The following is a 19,289-nucleotide window of genomic DNA, read 5'->3' on the forward strand; positions in this document are numbered from 1 at the left end:
GATATCCCAGTATAACACAAGTGAAAAATTGGAATCTCATAACAAGCGCGACCGGCTAATAACTATGCAGAACGAGTGTATCGCATTACCGTAATTATTAATAATAATTATATTTGTCGGCTTCTCTTTTAACGAAAGGTCAGACGTACTTTTGACTCCATTAGTAAATTAAAAGAACGTTAGGCGAATGAGAGTGCCGTGCAGAGGGAAGCTATTACCGTGTAATTGTTACAGGACTTATTAAAAATATCGATGATAAGGTGAACTTTGAGCCAGGTTGAAAAACGTTTGGAATTTTCGTTCGTAATTTCGCGATTTTCCCGCTGTCGTATATGAGTTAGGTTAATTAATTTAAGTATAGGCGAACAGTGCGAAAAATATGAATAGTGGTGATAAGGGTAGTTTGAAAAAAAAAATGGTGCATTTTCAACAATACTTAAAAATAATTCGACTTGCTGTTCCACCGAGAAGCTTATGGCTAATAAAGGGGTAGGAAAAAGGAAAAGAAATGTAAGAGTAAATTGCTGGTCTCGGCAGTTGGAGAAACGACATAAACTGGCACAACTGCTAACGACGTTGCCAAGTGTGCCCATTTACTTACGAAAAGGTGTCGTTTGGTGGGAATTTCACGTAGAAAGAAATCAAGAAAGAAAACAACAGTGCGAAACGTAACAATATGCACTTCTCATCGGAAATAGCTCAGGACGCCATAGCTTATCGACCCGATATACGGAAATACTCGAGCAGTTACATCTGTCCCAGTTTATTTTTTATCAGCTCAATAAAACGAATCCCCACTGCTGCCGTAGTTGGCACCGATTGGGATTTTCGTGTCACTATGGTTCGAGAGCAGCTGTATAGTCTATAGGGTGCGACTGTTATTCTCGAATTGGAATGTATTATTACGATACTGAGCCAATCGCGGATTGGTGGTTCGATAACATAAGGAGTAAAATTGACTAAGTGTAAAGGGAAAGCCCACTAGGGCAGCTTGCCAAACTGTATCCCAATGCTCGGTAGTGCCGTTGATTTATTTTTCCAAGTTTTAGATACTTTTTTTTAAGATATTCGGTAGCGAAAAGTATCCGTGGTTTCGGGTGAAAAAGTAAGCAGAATGCGTTGTTAAATCGTGCAGGAATTTTTGTTGAGAGAGAATCGAATTGATTTTATTGCAAACGCTTCTATATGGGCGGACGACTTTTTTTACTTTACACTTTACAGAATTCCTTGAGCATAACAATAGACGAACAATTCGACTGAAAACCAGTAAAACTACGACTGCCCGTAAACCTCGGACAATGATCGTATAATACTTGTCGCAGTAAAGACGTCGAATGATCCATAAAGATGGCTGCAGAAAATGAAACAGCCAAGCATATCGTCTTCTAAAAGTCGAACGATAAACAGGCCCAAAGATACCCCTGCGACATCCCTAGTATCGAGATAAGGTCAATTCTATGTTTATCTTAATTGCCTACTGGCAGGAAAAAATTTACGATTAACCGGTTGATACCGATTTGAGTGTCACATAAACTGCAGGCTAAATGAGTCCTGTGAAGAGTTGTAAAATCTTTAAGATTTTTATACAACATGAGCATATACAGTACTGATCAAAAGTATCGATACAGTACAGTGGTATTTAGAAGTATTGCACAGTGATAATGTTTTTGACTAGCACTGTACATATAAATAATATAAAAAAAAAAGCTTAGTATGGCTTATCCATGCAGCCGCGTATCAGGTGGGTGCCTGCCTATTATTTTTTTACCGGGAACTGACGAGCCGGTATGTCCTGGGAGTTGATATGGAACAGTCCCAACATCGCCAAAACGAGAGCTCTGACAGAACCTATCAGAAGAGACGGTAGCTTAACGGACCCTGACGATTTTTGAGGACGCGTAAAATTAGCAACGCAACTAGACGCATGGACGGTAATGAATAGTTATAGAAATGCACGGCCGCTCAGACTTTTAGGTTGAGATAGAGAGGGTCGGAGTAAGTGTCATGTAAATAGTGCCGGAAACAGGGAGCATTTGATCGAGAACGGAATAGGACGAATCGGAGCTGTAAAATCGAAATCCCTCCACCAATTAATAAATTGGGGGTGCTCACCGGAGCTGGTTCAGCTGATCCGTGAAGGCCGAGAACTGCATCCAGGAGACACTGAGGTGGGCACTGCACTATAGCACAACACTGCACCTCCGAAAGACGCGCAGAAAATCGATAGGATTTTTTGGATATTGAGAGAGCAGCGCGAGAACCACACAAGCGAGAACTTCCTATACCGTATAGGAAACGCGGCTAGAAAAACTATAAACAAATAGCACGGGAGCGCGAGCGACCTCGAGGCACCCCGATCGGTGTCCCAAGACTGACTGCTCTAAAGCAGTCAATTGGCAATAGTCAAATTCTGGAACTAATCATTCTGATTGGTCGAGATCCTTATAACTGATAACTCGTATTCTTTCCATTGAGTCGTCCCTTTAAACTATGTTTTGAAATTTTTACCGTACAATTCAGTATAAGCTAACGTATCATGCTTACTTTTTAGTATATTTTTGTGAGTTGCTCTTAAATATACATATAGGTAATATTATTATTGTATATTATGAAATATCATGATGTCCCGTGATTACCGTGAATTTTAGGGTAACTTTTAGTGAAAAATTCTCTCTGTGCAGTGAGCAATTTTCAACCTCACAATGCATAAGGATCATTATGTCACTTGACGGAATTGATATTCCCAATTATTCAGTTCATTTAATTCTGGGAATTAATCGGAATCTGAGGCCATTCAGCTAAATCAGTTCTTATGCGGTCAAGCGAACACGCGATTTCGCAAGGGAATTAGAGAAAAAGGGAGCTTAGACACATTTTCCAGGTCAATCTCAATTTGGGGTTATCTATGCCATCTGGCCTCCATGATGCCGTGACATCTGAGCTTGTTGGCAATTCTCACGAGACGCCAACAAATGAGCAAACTTTGCGAATTTCGTCGAGTTGCCTTTCCTAACGAAGATTTCTCGAGCGTTGTATCAAATTCAGAGAATTTTTTACAGTGATACAACATTTTCGAGAGACTCTCTTTAACAAATTATCGCGAAAGGTATCGTCACGTTTCAATGACGTGAGTTTGATGGATAACGTTAGGGGTGTGTCATTAAAGCATCCCTTCGATCACCCTCTCGAACAGCTGTCGTTACATTTTCGAATATTAATCGAAGTTTTTACCTGTGACGTTTTTTCGGCCTCCACTCTCTCCCTTCCCTCCTGGCCCTCCTGCTTGCTGAACATTGGCACGATATGAGGGATCTTTTGTTTCATAATTTTTTTTTCCTACTGAACAGCGAAATTATAATTAAAAAAAGTTTTTTATCGTAAATCATATAAAAACTGAATTATTTTATTATACCTATCTGGGTAATAATAAGCTAACGATCGCTTTTCAGTGTTGTCTGGGAATATCGGCGTGGATATTTTTGTTTGCGATGGGTAGAAAAATTCTGCATATGAAATTTAAGATAAGGTTTCTTCGTTTTAGTGTCATTGCCAGACTGGCGCTCAGTTCTTACGAGCTCCACGATAAAGTCGAATGCACTGGAAGAATTACACTTTATAATGCATTAGTGATTCAAATTTTATCCGATATCTGTGTGAGATGTTGTAAAAGATATGATGTATTTCAAATTTCATATAAATGTCCAAAAGTTACAGTACTCAAAGACAATACATCCGTGACGTGATAAAGATCCTTAAATCATTGTATTTTCCAAATGGAAATAAAATTTTAGTACTATTACATATATATATATTCTATTCTTAATTTGTATTTAATCAGCAGGTTCAATTTTTCAGAAAGAGCTTAGAATAAAAAAAAATAGAGTGGCTAGTGGAATTCGCGATAAAAAAAAAAGATTGACGTATTTTAAAAAGATTGCTTCCAGTTTCTCGGTACTATGCTTACGCAATGCACTTAGCACAGTCATCCAGTATATTTTCACTGGATTCGCAACTGAATGTAACGATTACGTAAATAATGATTATTCAAGTTATACGAATACGTGATATACTTTATATCGGAATTGGTTTTCACTCCTGAAATCATAAAAGTTTCAGTATATGAAAACCAATAATGGAAAAGTAATAGCAAATGCTGTCGATCTTAATCGACATTGATTAATCGATTATCGTTAAAGCATTAGTCACGTGAGTTTCGATTTATTCATAATAAATTGAAAGCAGCCTCTTTGGCTTGTGTAAACGTCATAGCCTAAAATTACAAGTGACATTTTCATATTTATTTTCATATTTGTTAACCCCTGCACTTTCCCTACTTAATGTTACAAGTTATTAATCGATATGCTCCGAACAGAAAATAGCATTTGAAAACACATCAAATCCATAGTATTCGCCAAAGTGATTACAAGCAACATTATAAATCGTCCAACAGATAATTTCATATTATCAAATTAGTATCTAGTATATATTCCACGTTAAGGAAAACAGCATAATAGAAAGCGTTCCTGGCACACGATAACTTTATTCATTACTATCTGGGTGAAGATTGATAAAAGTTTCTTCAAAGCTTGCCAAGTTCGATCAGTACAATTAAAATACATATACAAGCATAAACGAAAGTTACCGAAACTCGAGTCATCCTCGTGATTCCCCAGCATCTTTCAAGATAAACAAAACTTTGGTGGGTAATGATTTTCATGTTTTTCACCAAAAACTTTTCTCGTTAAACGCTCAGTTAATCATCGCAAAAGGGTGAAGATTTTTTTTCCCCAGTACGCCGCGACGAAGAGGCTGGAAAGTTATCGACAGTCAAATCTTTCCCTTTCTTCTTACTTTGAACCGTCATAAATCATTACGACATCTGTACAACAGAAATTGTTACGAATCTATGGATCGTGACGATCCGATTACGTCATTGATCCACATTCCTTTTGCAGATACGAATTTCACCGAATTTCACATTTTACTTCTTCGTCTTCTAGTATCCTGGTCATTGACTCATTTTTTTGGCTTGAACAACGAAACAAACTTTCCCGCTTGTCTCTAGGTCTGAGGAGTCGGAAGTTGTACGACAGTTTATTCCTATGTAGGTTAACAGTGGGACGTAGCACATACGAAGTATAAGTTATTGCAAGTACCGTTTGCCAGGATGACAGTCCTGGGTGCAGGTGCAGCGAATTGCTTACACGTTCTGCACAACATAGCGTATAAGCAGCATCACGCTCCGTTAGAATCCTCCGATTTGTATCTGCGTTCACTCACGAACAGGAATATTGGGTCACTGTCCAAAATTATTGGTGCGAACTGTACGTTGACTTTCGTGACAATTATTTATTTAACGTTTCCAGCTATTGATCACCATTTAGAATAACGTATACGACATTACGTAGCGTATGATAAGTAAATCTCCATATACAGGCGGAAACATAATTTTCTTAAATATTATATGAAAAACTGTACCGTGACTGGTTCTGAAGTAACTCGGAAGAGAATTTTGCTTGGGATGTACAAGGACCAAATCACAATTTAAGGTATCCCCTTAGTTTACGTTCAAACGTACAAGCTAGCTCGTAATTCATCGTTTACCCCTGCAAAGATCAAAGGTGAATGCCCTTGTAGAATGGTATTAAAGGGGAGGATTTAGCAGGGATGCATTTTCTTTTGGGACTCTTTCGAATGCAGGTAGAATTGACATTTTTTATTAAAAAGAAAATTTTGATCCAAACTTTCTTTTAGTGAAATTGAATATTTTTTTTCTTATTAATTTAACTGTTTTATTTGATCGCACGAATACAGCTGAGAGAAATTCTTGTAATTAACTGCTATCGAAAATTTATCTGAAATTCCAATTAAATCGCTATCTTCATCGAAATGTATATCTTGCGTGTTGTTTTAGCGATGGCTGCGTACGCTACTCGCTTGATCTAAGTTACAATAAGGAACGGAGTCACTCGACATTATCTTTATGTCTTTATATATTATAATCGTTAGTCTCATCAACATCCTCTGTATATGAGCCAGTAGGTATATGTTTTTACACGGTGCCAGTTAACTTGTTCGAAATAAAGGCAGAAGCTCAGCGAAGTGGACGCTAACCAGAAAGCCTCGGCTTTTCATTACGTTCAGCATTCAGTGCCGGATATTAAATATTTTATGCATAACACAGTTATGAAATAATAAATGACATATTTTATACGCGTATTCAACGGCACCGAGTGATGGACACGTATTGTTTAATATGACGTTTTAGAAATAAAAATTCTTTCACTTTTTATCTCTTATCACAAACGGATATGAGGCGCTGGGAATATTTTATCTCTACCTTCGCCTAAGTATGAAAATATATAATCATAGTATACCTAAAAAGTTTTCATTTCATCATATTCAGTGAAATTGTTCATAAAGTCAAATTTTTTTTCAAAAAAAAAGACAAAAAAAAAATCGTACAGTTTTATCATTTATTTGTATTTCTTTAAATCAAATTTTTTTCTCGCGAAATTTGATTTTAATGTGCCAGCTGCTTTTTAAAAATTTATATTACATTTATAAGTTATAACTATTTTGTACCGTCCACTCATTGACATATGATATACCATTTGCATTTTAACGAATGGAATTATTTTTCCCTTTCGATTTATCGCGTTAAAGGATAGTCATACGAACTTTTTTAAACGTATCATGTTAAAGCGCCCGCACAGCAGCTTAAGATCCTCCAGGAGTAATTTAGAAATAAATACATTCCTTTGTATCCAGGAGCTCGATATCCTGAGTATGTGAAATTGAGGGAAGGAAATAAAAAAAAAATGTATATAACGCGTGTAGTTTGTCAACGGAAGTGCAACTAATCAATCATATACGAAGAGCTACGTCATAGACTAAGGATCATAGGTTTCCATTATCGTCCTACCTGCATCGATGATATCCTTATCAAACTGCCGTGTCACAGGTAACAGGAGCACTCCGGAACCCATATGTAATCCGTGGCACATTAGCTGAACGAAAGTAGCAACCACGAGGACGACGTAACCCCAGCCTCCTTCGAGATAGTAGTGCCTTTTTAGTGTGATCTTCTTCCTGGCGTTCATGGCCGTCAAGGATTCCTCGATATCATTTTCCTCCACAAGATCCTCGAATTCTGGCTCATTGCGCAGCCCACCTTCCAGAATGAGCTGCTCGGAAAATCGTCTTCTCAGCATTTTCGGAGTCACCGGATTGAGGCTATCTCTTCGGAAGCTGCTGATACTTTGATTGGAATCTCTTCTGCTAAAACTGAGTCTCTGATCGCTGTCGTTTTTATATTTGCATCGGCAGGAAGTGATTTGATCTCGAATGTCTTTGGAGAAGGATCGATCACTCTTCACGATATATCCACCGTTTCTGTTCTCGGTATCGATTGGATTTCTCATTGGCGTCTGATCGGACAATCTACGATGATTATTAGAATTTCTCTCTGTATGTGTCTGATCCGAGTGTCGTCTTCCTGTCAGTCCTTGAATTCCTTCAGTTTCCTGTTGTACCTTGCTGTTATAATGAGTCAAGACGGTTATCGAGTTTCTTTCGGTAGATGGGGCGAGGACGCTCTGGCAGGTAGAAACGGACAGAGTGGAATCTCGGAGTCTGAGAGAATAACTAGAGAAAGAATCTCTAGACGCGAGAGAATCCTTTCTGCTCTGACACTGGCACTCGTTCATGAATTTTTTAGCCAAGAAATGGGATCTCAATAATTTTGAAGTGATTTCAGGATGCGCCAAAAACGTTTCGGGTATTTCGATCTCATTGCCCGAAGATGATCTTGTGATATCCAAGGAAGATATCCTGGTACGATGTCTTCTGGAAGCTGTCGAAGACCCGGACGAGCTGCTGCGCGACTCCAAACTCGGTACGTTGATCAACTTTCTTTTCTGATTGTTCCAACGCGCCACGACACTTTGTCGACGGGTTAATTCATCTGGTTCCTCGATTATGTTTTCCTCCTCCATAGCGGCACTGTACGAGTTCCTACGTTTCTTGAATTTTTTCATATCCGATTCAGATAATTTTTCCTCCATCTTCGCGAGTTGCCCAAGCAGTTTGAATTACACGAATGAATTTCTATCGTCGTAGTAAAACACGAACAACCATTAAACTACACGAAGCGAAATATACGTATTTCGGAAAAATTCTTTTTTCAACAAAACATTTACTACCTCCTTTCGTTCGCTCTAAACAACTGTTCCTGACAATGTTAAAAAAAAAATTTCAAATTTCCACCGCATTAAAGGTATCTCAAAGTTTTTCAAATAATTCAAAAGGACACTAGTCGACTAATACCACATACTTAAGTGTGGTCAATATTAATCTAGTAGTTTGTATGTGCAAATATCGAATCTAGGGCTATTACACCATATGGACAGTGCCTAAGGAAGCAGCACTCGTCGTGTAGACGTAAGAAAACGTAACACGCCTTCGCACCGACCTATTTCCTTGAAGTTTCGACGAGTTCGCGCACTTCCTTCTTACTTTTTTTTTCTTCTCTTTTTTTTCCCCTCTAATTCTGTTATCGCGCAACCGTGAACGTATATAGTGACTCGAGTGGGTAACGTCCAACGATGGCTTAATGAAAACTGATAGTCGCGACGAAATGACTTTCCTTCTTGCCCTGGCTCACGCAGAAGGTTACCGGTCTTCGGGTCTCTATTAGGACGCTCCTCACGGTTGAAAATGAACGTGACGTCTATGACGTGAAGTTGCCTTCAGGTTTTCTTACCAGCTCGTTGCGTTACGCGTCCTGGCTACTTGGTAATCCGATGTCACATTCTGATTTCGTCCTAGCAGCAAGTATAGACGCTCCTCGAATAGCTGGTGTCATAAACAAGATACTTTTTGCGACATGTTGCTCGGCCTGTAGATATACAGATATACAGCCTGTATCAAAGAGAATCAAGTTCAGTACGAGCCTCCGTCGTTCTCTTACCTGGAACAAATGCCATCGGATGCTACGGATGCATTTCTATCTTTAGGCTTGCGCGTCTACACCTAATTGCATGTTACCTGGACTAGCTGCGGTTCGATCGTCTTGGGATCGACAGCCGAGACCAAACGATCGTTCTCGCTTCTTTCTGTCTTTATTTTCTACTTGGGAACTTCTTCGGGGGACTTTATTCTTCCCTTGCAGCAGATGTTACCGAGGGTGGCCACAAAATGAGATGGGGGTGGGACGAAACTCGTTTTGTCCATTCCTGAAACTAGGTCGATCTTTTCTTGGTCGTTGATAATAACCGTTTGGGTCTGATGAGAGAATACGCGGCTTGGATATTGTCAAGTTACGCCATGATGAAGATGACATCGACGAGAGGACATATCCCTTTTGCACTTTAATATTAAAGGTTGATGCACGTGGTTATCGTTGTAGAGTGTCTCGCGGTAAATTGTAAGTTTTCGAATTTTCTGAAATGCTTTCTAGTTAAGGGTGACTTTTGGGATCAGAGACTGTGAATATACTTGGGGGTGTCATTGACCAGGAACAATGCCCGCTGGTAAGACTGGAGAACACTAGGAATTTCTCGAGTGTAAGGGGACGCGTTGAAGCGTACGCGTACTCGTAGATGTGAACTAACCCTTAATGAAAGCGGACTGTGGCTGCTCGTGTGATTGATGGAGGTTAAAGGTCACATCTTAATCGCGTGTTCACGAATCTTGAACATTTTGGGTCAACGTGTGGGTATGGAGAATTTGGTCGATAATTTATTATAGCCCAGAAGTCTACCATCACAGGGGATGCTAAAACTATAGCGAAGCTTATTGTGTACTTTTTGCGTGCGAGTGTGTCGTTTCTCATAGAATTTTTTTAGCGACTTTTACAAGAAGCACGTTAATCTTTTATTATATGGAAATTGTAAGGGAAGCGGACTTTAATGAAACTTCATGGAACTGATAAGTGACTGATATTCTGTACTCCCTATATATATATGTATACCGGATAAAGCAGTTGATATTTATATTTGATGAGTTATATTGATCCTCGACACAATTTCAGTAGATAGCATTATGCCACCCCCAATCGTGGGGTGAGTTAGGAATGTTGACAAATATTTTTTATAATTTTGTCGTAGCAAAAAAAAAAACGAAAAAAAAAGTGAGTCGTCGATGAAATATGCAAAGTGCTTCCATATTGTTATTTTTTAATTGGCAAATTCAAAAAATTTCGCAGAATGGTAAACCCAACGAACGTTGGATATACGTTATAACACAGGAAGAAAAAATCCTATAAAAAAAAACTTCATAATTCAATTTATATACAAACAATGACTAGTCGCAGAATTTTTAAAAATTATCATTACAATCTTAATTACTCTAGAAAGGAACTTTATCCTTTTCGCAAAATAATTAAGCAGTCCAGCATTCTTATTTACTGGACGGTTTTATTTCTAGATTCTCGTTTCAAGAAACACAGAATATCCTCTTATCAGACTCCATGAAAGTAGTCGTTACTGCCCCTGCTCTCCTCTGTTACGTGCGTTATATTTATTAAGGGTTGCGAAGAGTAGGTTGGTGATTATTATTATACATATTCGCTTTTCTCCACCCAAGAGAATCTAAGTTCCATATTACTTTATGCGACAGTGGAGTTAGTACAACCGCGAAATTACGAAACGTAACAAACTTCACAGGGAATTCGATTAAACAGTCAGTAAACCCTAATTAGCCAGAGCGAGATTCAAATTAGATGAATTAAATGGGTTTATCTCGGAGACTGTCAAAATCTGAGTCATCATTCGATATATCCGATATGAAATTACATTTTGTAATACGCTATTTTAATCGAAACACGCATGATAAATAACGTCCGATGATCCTGTTGAAAATTGGGTAGATCAATGATAGTACATAATAGTTATTTATGCTGCAAATTGTACGTATGCTACTCAATGACTTTTCCTTATATTCAACAAGTGGATCGATGATGGAATCTATTTAAATATTTTTCTTCGATATCGTAATCTCTGTATGTTTGTGTACTTAAGAGTACAGGGATTTCATAATTAATTGTAGGCATGAGAACTGCGGCTGTCATACCAGAAGGAAGTGATGAAATATAACCCTGATATTTACGTAATTTCCGTTATTCACGTCAGAAGCGCTTCACGATAAATTATCCACGTTTAATATGATATAATGCATATACTATATATTTGTATAGGTATGTTCACACATAATACAGGTAAATAATAATTTTATTGATAAATCAGTCATTTATGAGCTATAGGGCACCAAATTTATCATATTTTGAGATGGGTTGCGAGTGTTTGCTTCTTTTTCTAAATATATTTTGATCTTGAACCTCATTTGGAAAATTGGTTCACTGCGGATGTTGTAGATTTGCGCGGAATTTATTTTTGACAGAATATAACACGCGAATCGGTCATAAAATTTCTAGAGATATTGTTTCCCATTTGTGTAATGAAATTTATGAATTGTGAAATTTTATCGTATGTATTTTTGAATTACGAAAATCAAGAGACTCGGTCGCGTTTCGCGCCACGTATAGGCAACCGGCGGTACAGCCAAGGCATTAAGGACCCGTCAGGTAGTACTCGATAAGGAATCACCTAAAGTTTTAATTATTATTAAATTACCATTAAATCATAATTAAGTACGAGAAGCAGTAGTAATATAAAAGAGTAGGGAAGTAGGGGAGTATAAAATTTTTTTTAAATACAATTAAAATAATGGGCTAGTGCTAGATCATATACTTAGCAGATATGTAGTGACTTATGTATTTGGCATTAATAATATGATTTCTATACTTTTCGTTAGAGGAATTCACAGCGCGAATTCACAGCGGAATTCACAGCTGTACTTGGCATAGTTTTTTACACGTATTATACTTATTACAGAATATGCCTACTGTAAAGCAGGTTGGCATTTCAAATTAGGGGATGGTCCAGGGGTTAATATTATATTGACGTCAAAAAACGTAAATATTTTAAACATATTTAAAACAAGTTTTCTGTTCAATTGATGCAAATATTTATCTTACTGCCTCTCTTCAAATATTGTACGTCATAGGTGTTACCGTCATTCTGAAACACGATTATGGAAATTTAATGCTCCAAGCCAGTGACTGGGATAATGCCCTGGGACATACTATCTTTAAGGTCAAATGGCTCACGTAACTAATAATTTTTATTTAACTGTTATTAATTTTTCAATTTTTTAATATTCGCATATGGTAATGGGGATACGCGCCCTCGTATAAGAGAATTATGGGTCAAAGATGGATTATGTGCTTCTTACGCATAAAAAGTAATGATAAATGAGAATTGAGGTTAGGATTACAAGATTTCCAGGTCCCAACATTATCGGAGGATTATTTGTTATTTATTGCTGATATATGGTATCCCTGGTGTATGGATTTGTATAATAAAGTGTCGTCGTATCTGGAACGTAGAGAAACAAATGCAAACAAACGAAGCATACTGAAGAAATTCCTAAAGGTTTTCAATTGATAATGCATGACTACACACAATTTTTTTGTTCATCAAAGTAACATACGTATGTAATATAAGCATGCGAAGTTGATAACGACGAAGGCTCTTCGTCTCCGAGGACATTGTAATGAAAAAAGAAGTGTGAATCTACCAATTGTAATGTTCCAATCTTATCTGAGGCTAAAAAATACAAATGACCAAGGTATTAGAATGTATTGAAAAACGTCATATTTTTTCATAATAAAATTTCGATTCTGTTTAACCACTAACTAGGCTAAAAATATCTTATATTTTCATCCTGATTATCATTCTGTCACTTTACGGTTCTTCTTTTTCAGATTCAAAACCTCTATTATCGGATGATCAATCATAAGCTAAAACAATGCATTGTGACGTTTCGCTTGTAAAAGAAGCTTTTGCAGTATCACTGTTTGTTTCCAGATTTTACATCCCTAGAAATATCCATGCCAATTCTTTATCTTCGAGTCGCCAACCACGAGTTATGGTTGTTGTACCCAGCGATCGTCCTATACCCTGGGGAAGTCGTCGTGGAGGATCTCCAGGAGTGACGTACCGATTCGCTAAGGAATGCTCTCGATTTAGTTTAAAGGGACGATTCGAGGGAAAGGATAAGAGTTATCGGCTACAAGGACCTCGACCAATCAGAATGATTAGTTCCAGAATTTGACTATTGTCAATTGACTGCTTTAGAGCAGTCAGTCTTGGGACACCGATCGGGGTGCCTCGAGGTCGCTCGCGCTCCCGTGCTATTTGTTTATAGTTTTTCTAGCCGCGTTTCCTATACGGTATAGGAAGTTCTCGCTTGTGTGGTTCTCGCGTTGCTCTCTCAATATCCAAAAAATCCTATCGACTTTCTGCGCGTCTTTCGGAGGTGCAGTGTTGTGCTATAGTGCAGTGCCCACCTCAGTGTCTCCTGGATGCAGTTCTCGGCCTTCACGGATCAGCTGAACCAGCTCCGGTGAGCACCCCCAATTTATTAATTGGTGGAGGGATTTCGATTTTACAGCTCCGATTCGTCCTACTACGTTCTCCATAAATTGCTCCCTGTTTCCGTTCGCTCCCGTTCTTGCATCCAGTTACGTTTGCTGATTTTACGCGACCCCAAAGATCAGCACCTACGGTTGCGATTCTCGATTTTTTCGCGTCCCCAAAAATCGTCAAGATCCGTTAAGCTACCGTCTTGTTTTGTTGATGACCGAAAGTGACGTAGATTAGGTCTCCGATTTTCGTTATTAGTTTCAATTTAAGAAAATACGTTACAGACACATCGGTGTCTCTTAGGAATTGGTATCAGTATTAATGATGATAATTAACATACGATAAGAAAAATGTGGAAAATCTTAATATCCTTCCTACCTGCCGAGTGAAGTGGAGGATGATGAAATTTGAGTTCAGCAGATACGTGCCAGCTTCCGGGTGCAGAAAGTTGTAGACCAATTCCGAGAAAATGTACCAATGCAGAGCACGTGACTATGACATATCCCCATCCTCCTTCGGGATAATAATGTCTTCTCAGTGTGGTCTCCTTCCGATGGTCTATCGGTAGACGTGGCGAAGATTCGTTTTCATTCTTGTTTCTTATATTTTCCCCAAAACTCTTAGTTCGTCTACCGAGCGACTTATCGATCTCAATACGGGATTCGTTGCGAATCGATTGCGATCTGTACCGGCGATTGGTAAAGCTACCGCTCTCGACGCAATTCCCTTTTGACTTTGGCAAATCCAATGGCGGACGAAATGGATCAATTTGAAGCTGAAGAAATCCATCGGACTTGCACTTGGGACACGCGTGTCTACTTTTAATCGCTTCAGGCGAAGAGACCACGAAATCTTGATAATTGGATGGATTTTCATTTTCCAATTGTATTATCACCGGAGGCTCTTTCAATCGATTCTTGTCTTCTGTTGTTTCTTCCCTTTCACTTCCCACTTCTTCTTCATTTAATACAGAGACCTCATCCGTACCACGGGTACTATCTGATCGTTTAGAACTTTCATCTTGTAATTTCAAGGAATCCTTGATCCTCCCGAGTAAGGCAGCATGATCCTTTCTCAAAGATTCGACAAGTTCATGTCGATCCGTAACCAATGACGTTATGTCCTTGTAAAAGTCATCACTGGGTCCTGAAATATTGTCAAGGGATGCTGGAATCTTCCACCCGGTACAGAAACGCGAGTCCAACACCTTCAAGGATAATTTCGAATCGATGATCTTATTCCACGTGAATAAACTAATATCTGGTGTGTATTCAAAAAAATTATCATTATCCCCAGTCGATATTTCACCCATCGAGATGGCTTTTCTGTATTTACTTTCCATGAAGATGCGATCGGTTTTCGAATCAGTGTTCATCGGCATATTCTCGTCACTTTCAGATGAACGATTGCTTCCTGCTGGCGGAGCAAATTTTTTGCAAGAACCGCCGATAAATCCCGCGAGTCCCTTGTCAGAATTGATCCTTGATTGTTCTTGCCAGGAACTGTCCCTGTTTTCACGATGCTTCTGAAAAGAGTCGTCCTTTTCCGGTTTCCCTGTTCCTTCAGATAAATCAGCGCTTTTTTCCAACGTCAAAGGGAAATTGCCAAACAGTGTCTTTTCGTTCTTGTCTTTTTTCTCAACACTCTCTCCGGGACCACCGTCATCTTCAGGATCTCCCCTCGGATGATATATCCTCCGTATTGTTCGTCTCTCCTTAGGGAACTCTACGAGTCCATGCGAATTTTCTGCAGTCCGCCTCTCGTCTTTCCCTAAAGGTTCTTCGCTTGTTTTATCTTCTTTATCGTCTTCCCCGAAATGACTTGTGCTACAAATTTTCTCGCTGTCATCCGCGACCTCTGACTCCGCGAAACCGCTTGCCTCACCGTCGATTCCATTAGCCTCTGCCTCCTGCCCGCCCGAACGGACCAATTTGTCAAGGTGCCCAATGCGACCTACGTCTCTGGCGGCCACCTCTACCAGCCTATCCACGTAAAACGAAGGTATTATGGTGTAAGCACGGGATATGGGATCCACGCGAACTTTAACGGTCACGGCTCTCTCAGGCCATGAGTTACTGTGCCTCATGCTTTTCTTCGTCTCGTTGCTGCGCACTGTCATCTTGATTTATTTACACGTGCTCCTAGCTACCGTTTTCCAATTAAATTGTCATTCCTCGAAGCGCTCGCTAAAGTGCAAACTGTTGCCCGATATTTTAAGGTTCACTGCTCTCGGCACTGGCTTCCCTGTGAAAGTGTTATCCCCGCATTACTCGCATGACTTGGCAACAATCTTACAGCTATCCGGAAAGTGCATTTTCTTTCACTGTTCCCTCTTATCTTCGAGCACGAAGCACTTTTCTTACTCACTTTAGTACTTGCGGATGCGCACACCGAATCTCCTCTCGCCACTGTACCAAAACTTGGCTCGGTTTCGCTTATGAATATTCATTATTTAAAAAGTCCTTGCGATGCACCCAAATGGATGCGAGTGATAATGACATCGAGATGAGGCATGGACCAGCTGGAAATATGCTTTAATGTGATTTTCCTTGTTTTTGCGAAACTCCGCTTTATCGTTGCCCACTTAAAGTTCCTCGTCGTTTACAACTTCCGGGGTAGCTGATCTTTGACCTCGATCCGAATAAATATCGATACTAGCGTCTATCGCGCGGTTGAGTGGAATTTTGTTTTTCTTTTATTAACATACAGCGCTGTAGGAAATTAATGATCTTTTCGTTGAATTAAAAATTTTGCATAATGCATCTCGCAATCTCATTTCGGTCCCCTGCCGTGTCTTATGAGTATCAGTCTTTGCATTACTGTGAGCCTATCAGATAAATCATATTCATCGCAAATAATATTCGCTTTTGGTTATCGTACAGTTTCCTGACTTTTTGTCGAGCACCGGAAGTCCATGAACTTTGACTCGATAAATTTAACAACTATTTCCGGCATGTTACAGAATCGGGTTTGCTTACTTTCACGATATTATTTATGTCGATAATATACTCACGAGGATAAATTACTCACTCGACAGGGCAATGTATTACTAGGTAATCCTTGGTTAATGAAAATCTAATGTCGAAAATTTGGTTTAATAAAGCTAAGGTTATCACGTCGATATTCTATTAGCTATAATGAATTTTTTTTTTACGAAACTCTACATGGAAAATATCAAGTATTATTCAACTAGAAAGGGAATTTTAATTGAATAACTTGTCCGTAGTAAAGTTATTAGGTTCAATTAAAATCCAGTGCTGAGATACCATCGAAATCGAAAAGTGCCTAATCACTGGTAATTTATCAACGATTAAGTCTTCGTACATTGAAGCATAACGCACAATTTATATGGTAGAATGTACGAATGAAAAATTCAACGGTACCTTTTTATTGGATCATTAGATCGTTATTGTTGGTTATTATAGTTAATTGAAAGCGGATCCTAGGAGCGCTAAATGTTCATAATTATTTTAGTCCATTATAAAACACTCGCATTAATGGTTTACACGTGATAACATTATTGATATTTTATCGTGATGGATCGAGCAATAACAATAATTAATTGCTACTCATTCAAAAATTACAACTATATCATTTTCTTTCAATCTGCATTTTTATTTCACCATTCGATTCCGGTCTCACTAAAAGTCAGTAAATATGTCGCCACCCCGATGTCCGCGTGTGCTTCATAAATATTTTATTAAAAATTACTATCACGTTCACAAAGGATTTATCACTCACATCGATACAACGTGCACGTATGATAAAAGTCCGATCGAAAAAAACATGCGTTACATTAATCACGAGCCTTACATATTTAGTGTCGCGTAGATTGTCAAAATTCATATGAAATTTAAAATTCATGTGTCATTAGTAGCATTAAGTGATAAATAAAAAATTTAACATTTGTCTTATTTATCCCATTTATTGACTCGTTCGTAAAGTCATCCTGTTTACAAAATCATGAAACATTAATCGCATTCTTTATCCGTCACTATTTCTATTATCGAGTCCGTTTCGTAATCGAATTGTTCTCGTGTAAAAGGCCGCGTGTCGCAACGACCCAAGGATCTGTCATACAGGACTCCTGGATGCATGCAATCCTGGCAAGTGCGCCAGACTAACTGAAATCCACGTGTCTTCACGGGAAGCAGCTCTACGACAGATTGGCTAGGCGCATGCCTGATATTCGACCCTACTTCAAGGGTTTTCTTCTCTCTACGCCTGTACCAGTTTGGATATAAATACATATCACCCTACTGGTGCTCGCCTACATCCCCTCGAGTAGCACTGACCTACCCCTACGGTCATTGGCTTATACGTGAACTCCATGAAAATTCAGCCTCCAACGTGAATCAGTTGACTGTGAAAAAAAAAATAGAAAGAAAATACGACGAGACAACAAAGCATAGAATTTGTGTGTAGGAAATTAGAATAATCTAAAAAGCTTACATCGGGCAAAGCTTACGAAAAGCGAAAAGACATTTGATAAATATTAGTTGCGAAAATAAAGACGTCAGACGGCAGTAGTGGATTGGTAAAAAGATTTTCTTGGGCAATAAATTATCTCAGGCACCACTTCCGGCTCGTAGGACTTCTTATTGCCAAGAACTAGGACATTCTTGTTGTGTAAATATATAACGTGTAACCGTTATGTGTTTTCTCAAAATATACTTACGGTTTGTCCAGCTGTAAGATCAAGCAGTGCCGTCCGAGCGTGAGATGGAAAAATAAATTGAACTCGTTCTCAAAGGTATGAAATGTGGCTCACTGTAAATGCCTAAGGTTAGATAAGAATGTCGCAACGGTACAATAAAACAAGCGATACCTCGATAACGTAAGGGAATCGTAACACTTGGGACTCTTGTCTTGGCCGTAAGATATTTTCCAAGTTTTCACTAAGTTACCCAGTTACGGATAAGGCGAACGGTACTGGGATATACCTATATCATGTATGGAACTTTTGACCGACTTTTATGCTTATCGCTCTTTTGATTATCAACATGTGGCATCGGGAGAGACAAATTTAAATTACGCAACACGTGCCATAAGTTCCTATTGGACTCGGTTTAACTGCGAAACAGTATGCGTAGCTGTGTATCTTCGAGCCAGCTCAGAAACTTACACTTGACTCACGTCTAAGAAACGCACGGGATGTTGTTATGCCATACCGAGTTTTCAAAAACAAAAGAAGTTTTTAAAATTTTCAATTTTTTCCGACAGATTTCGTACCAGGAAGTTTGCAGTACGAGAGTTTAAAGAAGGGTTACGATTTTTTGGCTGAGCTGACTTGAAATTTGTTTTACAATCAAAATTCGATCTTATCAATATTTTGGAGCTTAAGTCAAGACTTTTTTTTATTGTAGTTAAACCACGTTGCAGAAATATGACGATTTTATTAATGGTACAAATTTGTCGACCATTGATGGTATGGAGGAAATTACATCCGAGTCCATCGAGACATCGAATTACTGGTACGGTTATTAATTTACCTGTCCAATGACGTCATACGAGACTCCCAGTTCTATTATAAAGTTTCAGGATATTCATAGCGTGTGATGTGCATAAACGCTCGCCTGTTCACGTAGATTATATGAACCTTCATGCTAATGGATGACTCTCCAGGCACTTTAGCTGTATTGAAACTGTCAAGCGTGTGCGTCTCTTGACTGATCGATGTGTATACTCAAATTCTTCAAGCTGAATTGCCTATTACACTGCATAAGGCCAACGCATTCAGGTCGATTTACATCTACGAGACGTCGTTGAAGGAACAGTGCAAATTAACGAGCAGAACGTGAA

General features: G+C 38.8%; 1 protein-coding gene and 1 long non-coding RNA gene across 2 annotated transcripts; both read right to left on the minus strand.

The window, feature by feature from the left end:
* Nucleotides 1–13,818: 13,818 nt before the first annotated feature.
* Nucleotides 13,819–17,065, minus strand: LOC112494658. Its single transcript, XM_025087180.1, has 2 exons — nt 16,871–17,065; nt 13,819–16,314 (listed from the first exon to the last, which is right to left on the minus strand). Exon 2 carries the CDS (start codon nt 15,604–15,606, stop codon nt 13,819–13,821), a length of 1,788 nt encoding a protein of 595 aa, XP_024942948.1. The 5' UTR covers nt 15,607–16,314; nt 16,871–17,065.
* Nucleotides 17,066–17,125: 60 nt separating this feature from the next.
* Nucleotides 17,126–18,430, minus strand: LOC112494659. Its single transcript, XR_003060324.1, has 3 exons — nt 18,316–18,430; nt 18,166–18,257; nt 17,126–17,850 (listed from the first exon to the last, which is right to left on the minus strand). It is a non-coding gene; the product is annotated as an uncharacterized LOC112494659 (long non-coding RNA).
* Between the last annotated feature and the right edge of the window lie 859 nt (nt 18,431–19,289).

The sequence above is a fragment of the Cephus cinctus genome, unplaced genomic scaffold (genome assembly GCF_000341935.2).
Source record: "Cephus cinctus unplaced genomic scaffold, Ccin1 Ccin1_scaffold0690, whole genome shotgun sequence".
Lineage (NCBI taxonomy): Eukaryota > Metazoa > Arthropoda > Insecta > Hymenoptera > Cephidae > Cephus > Cephus cinctus.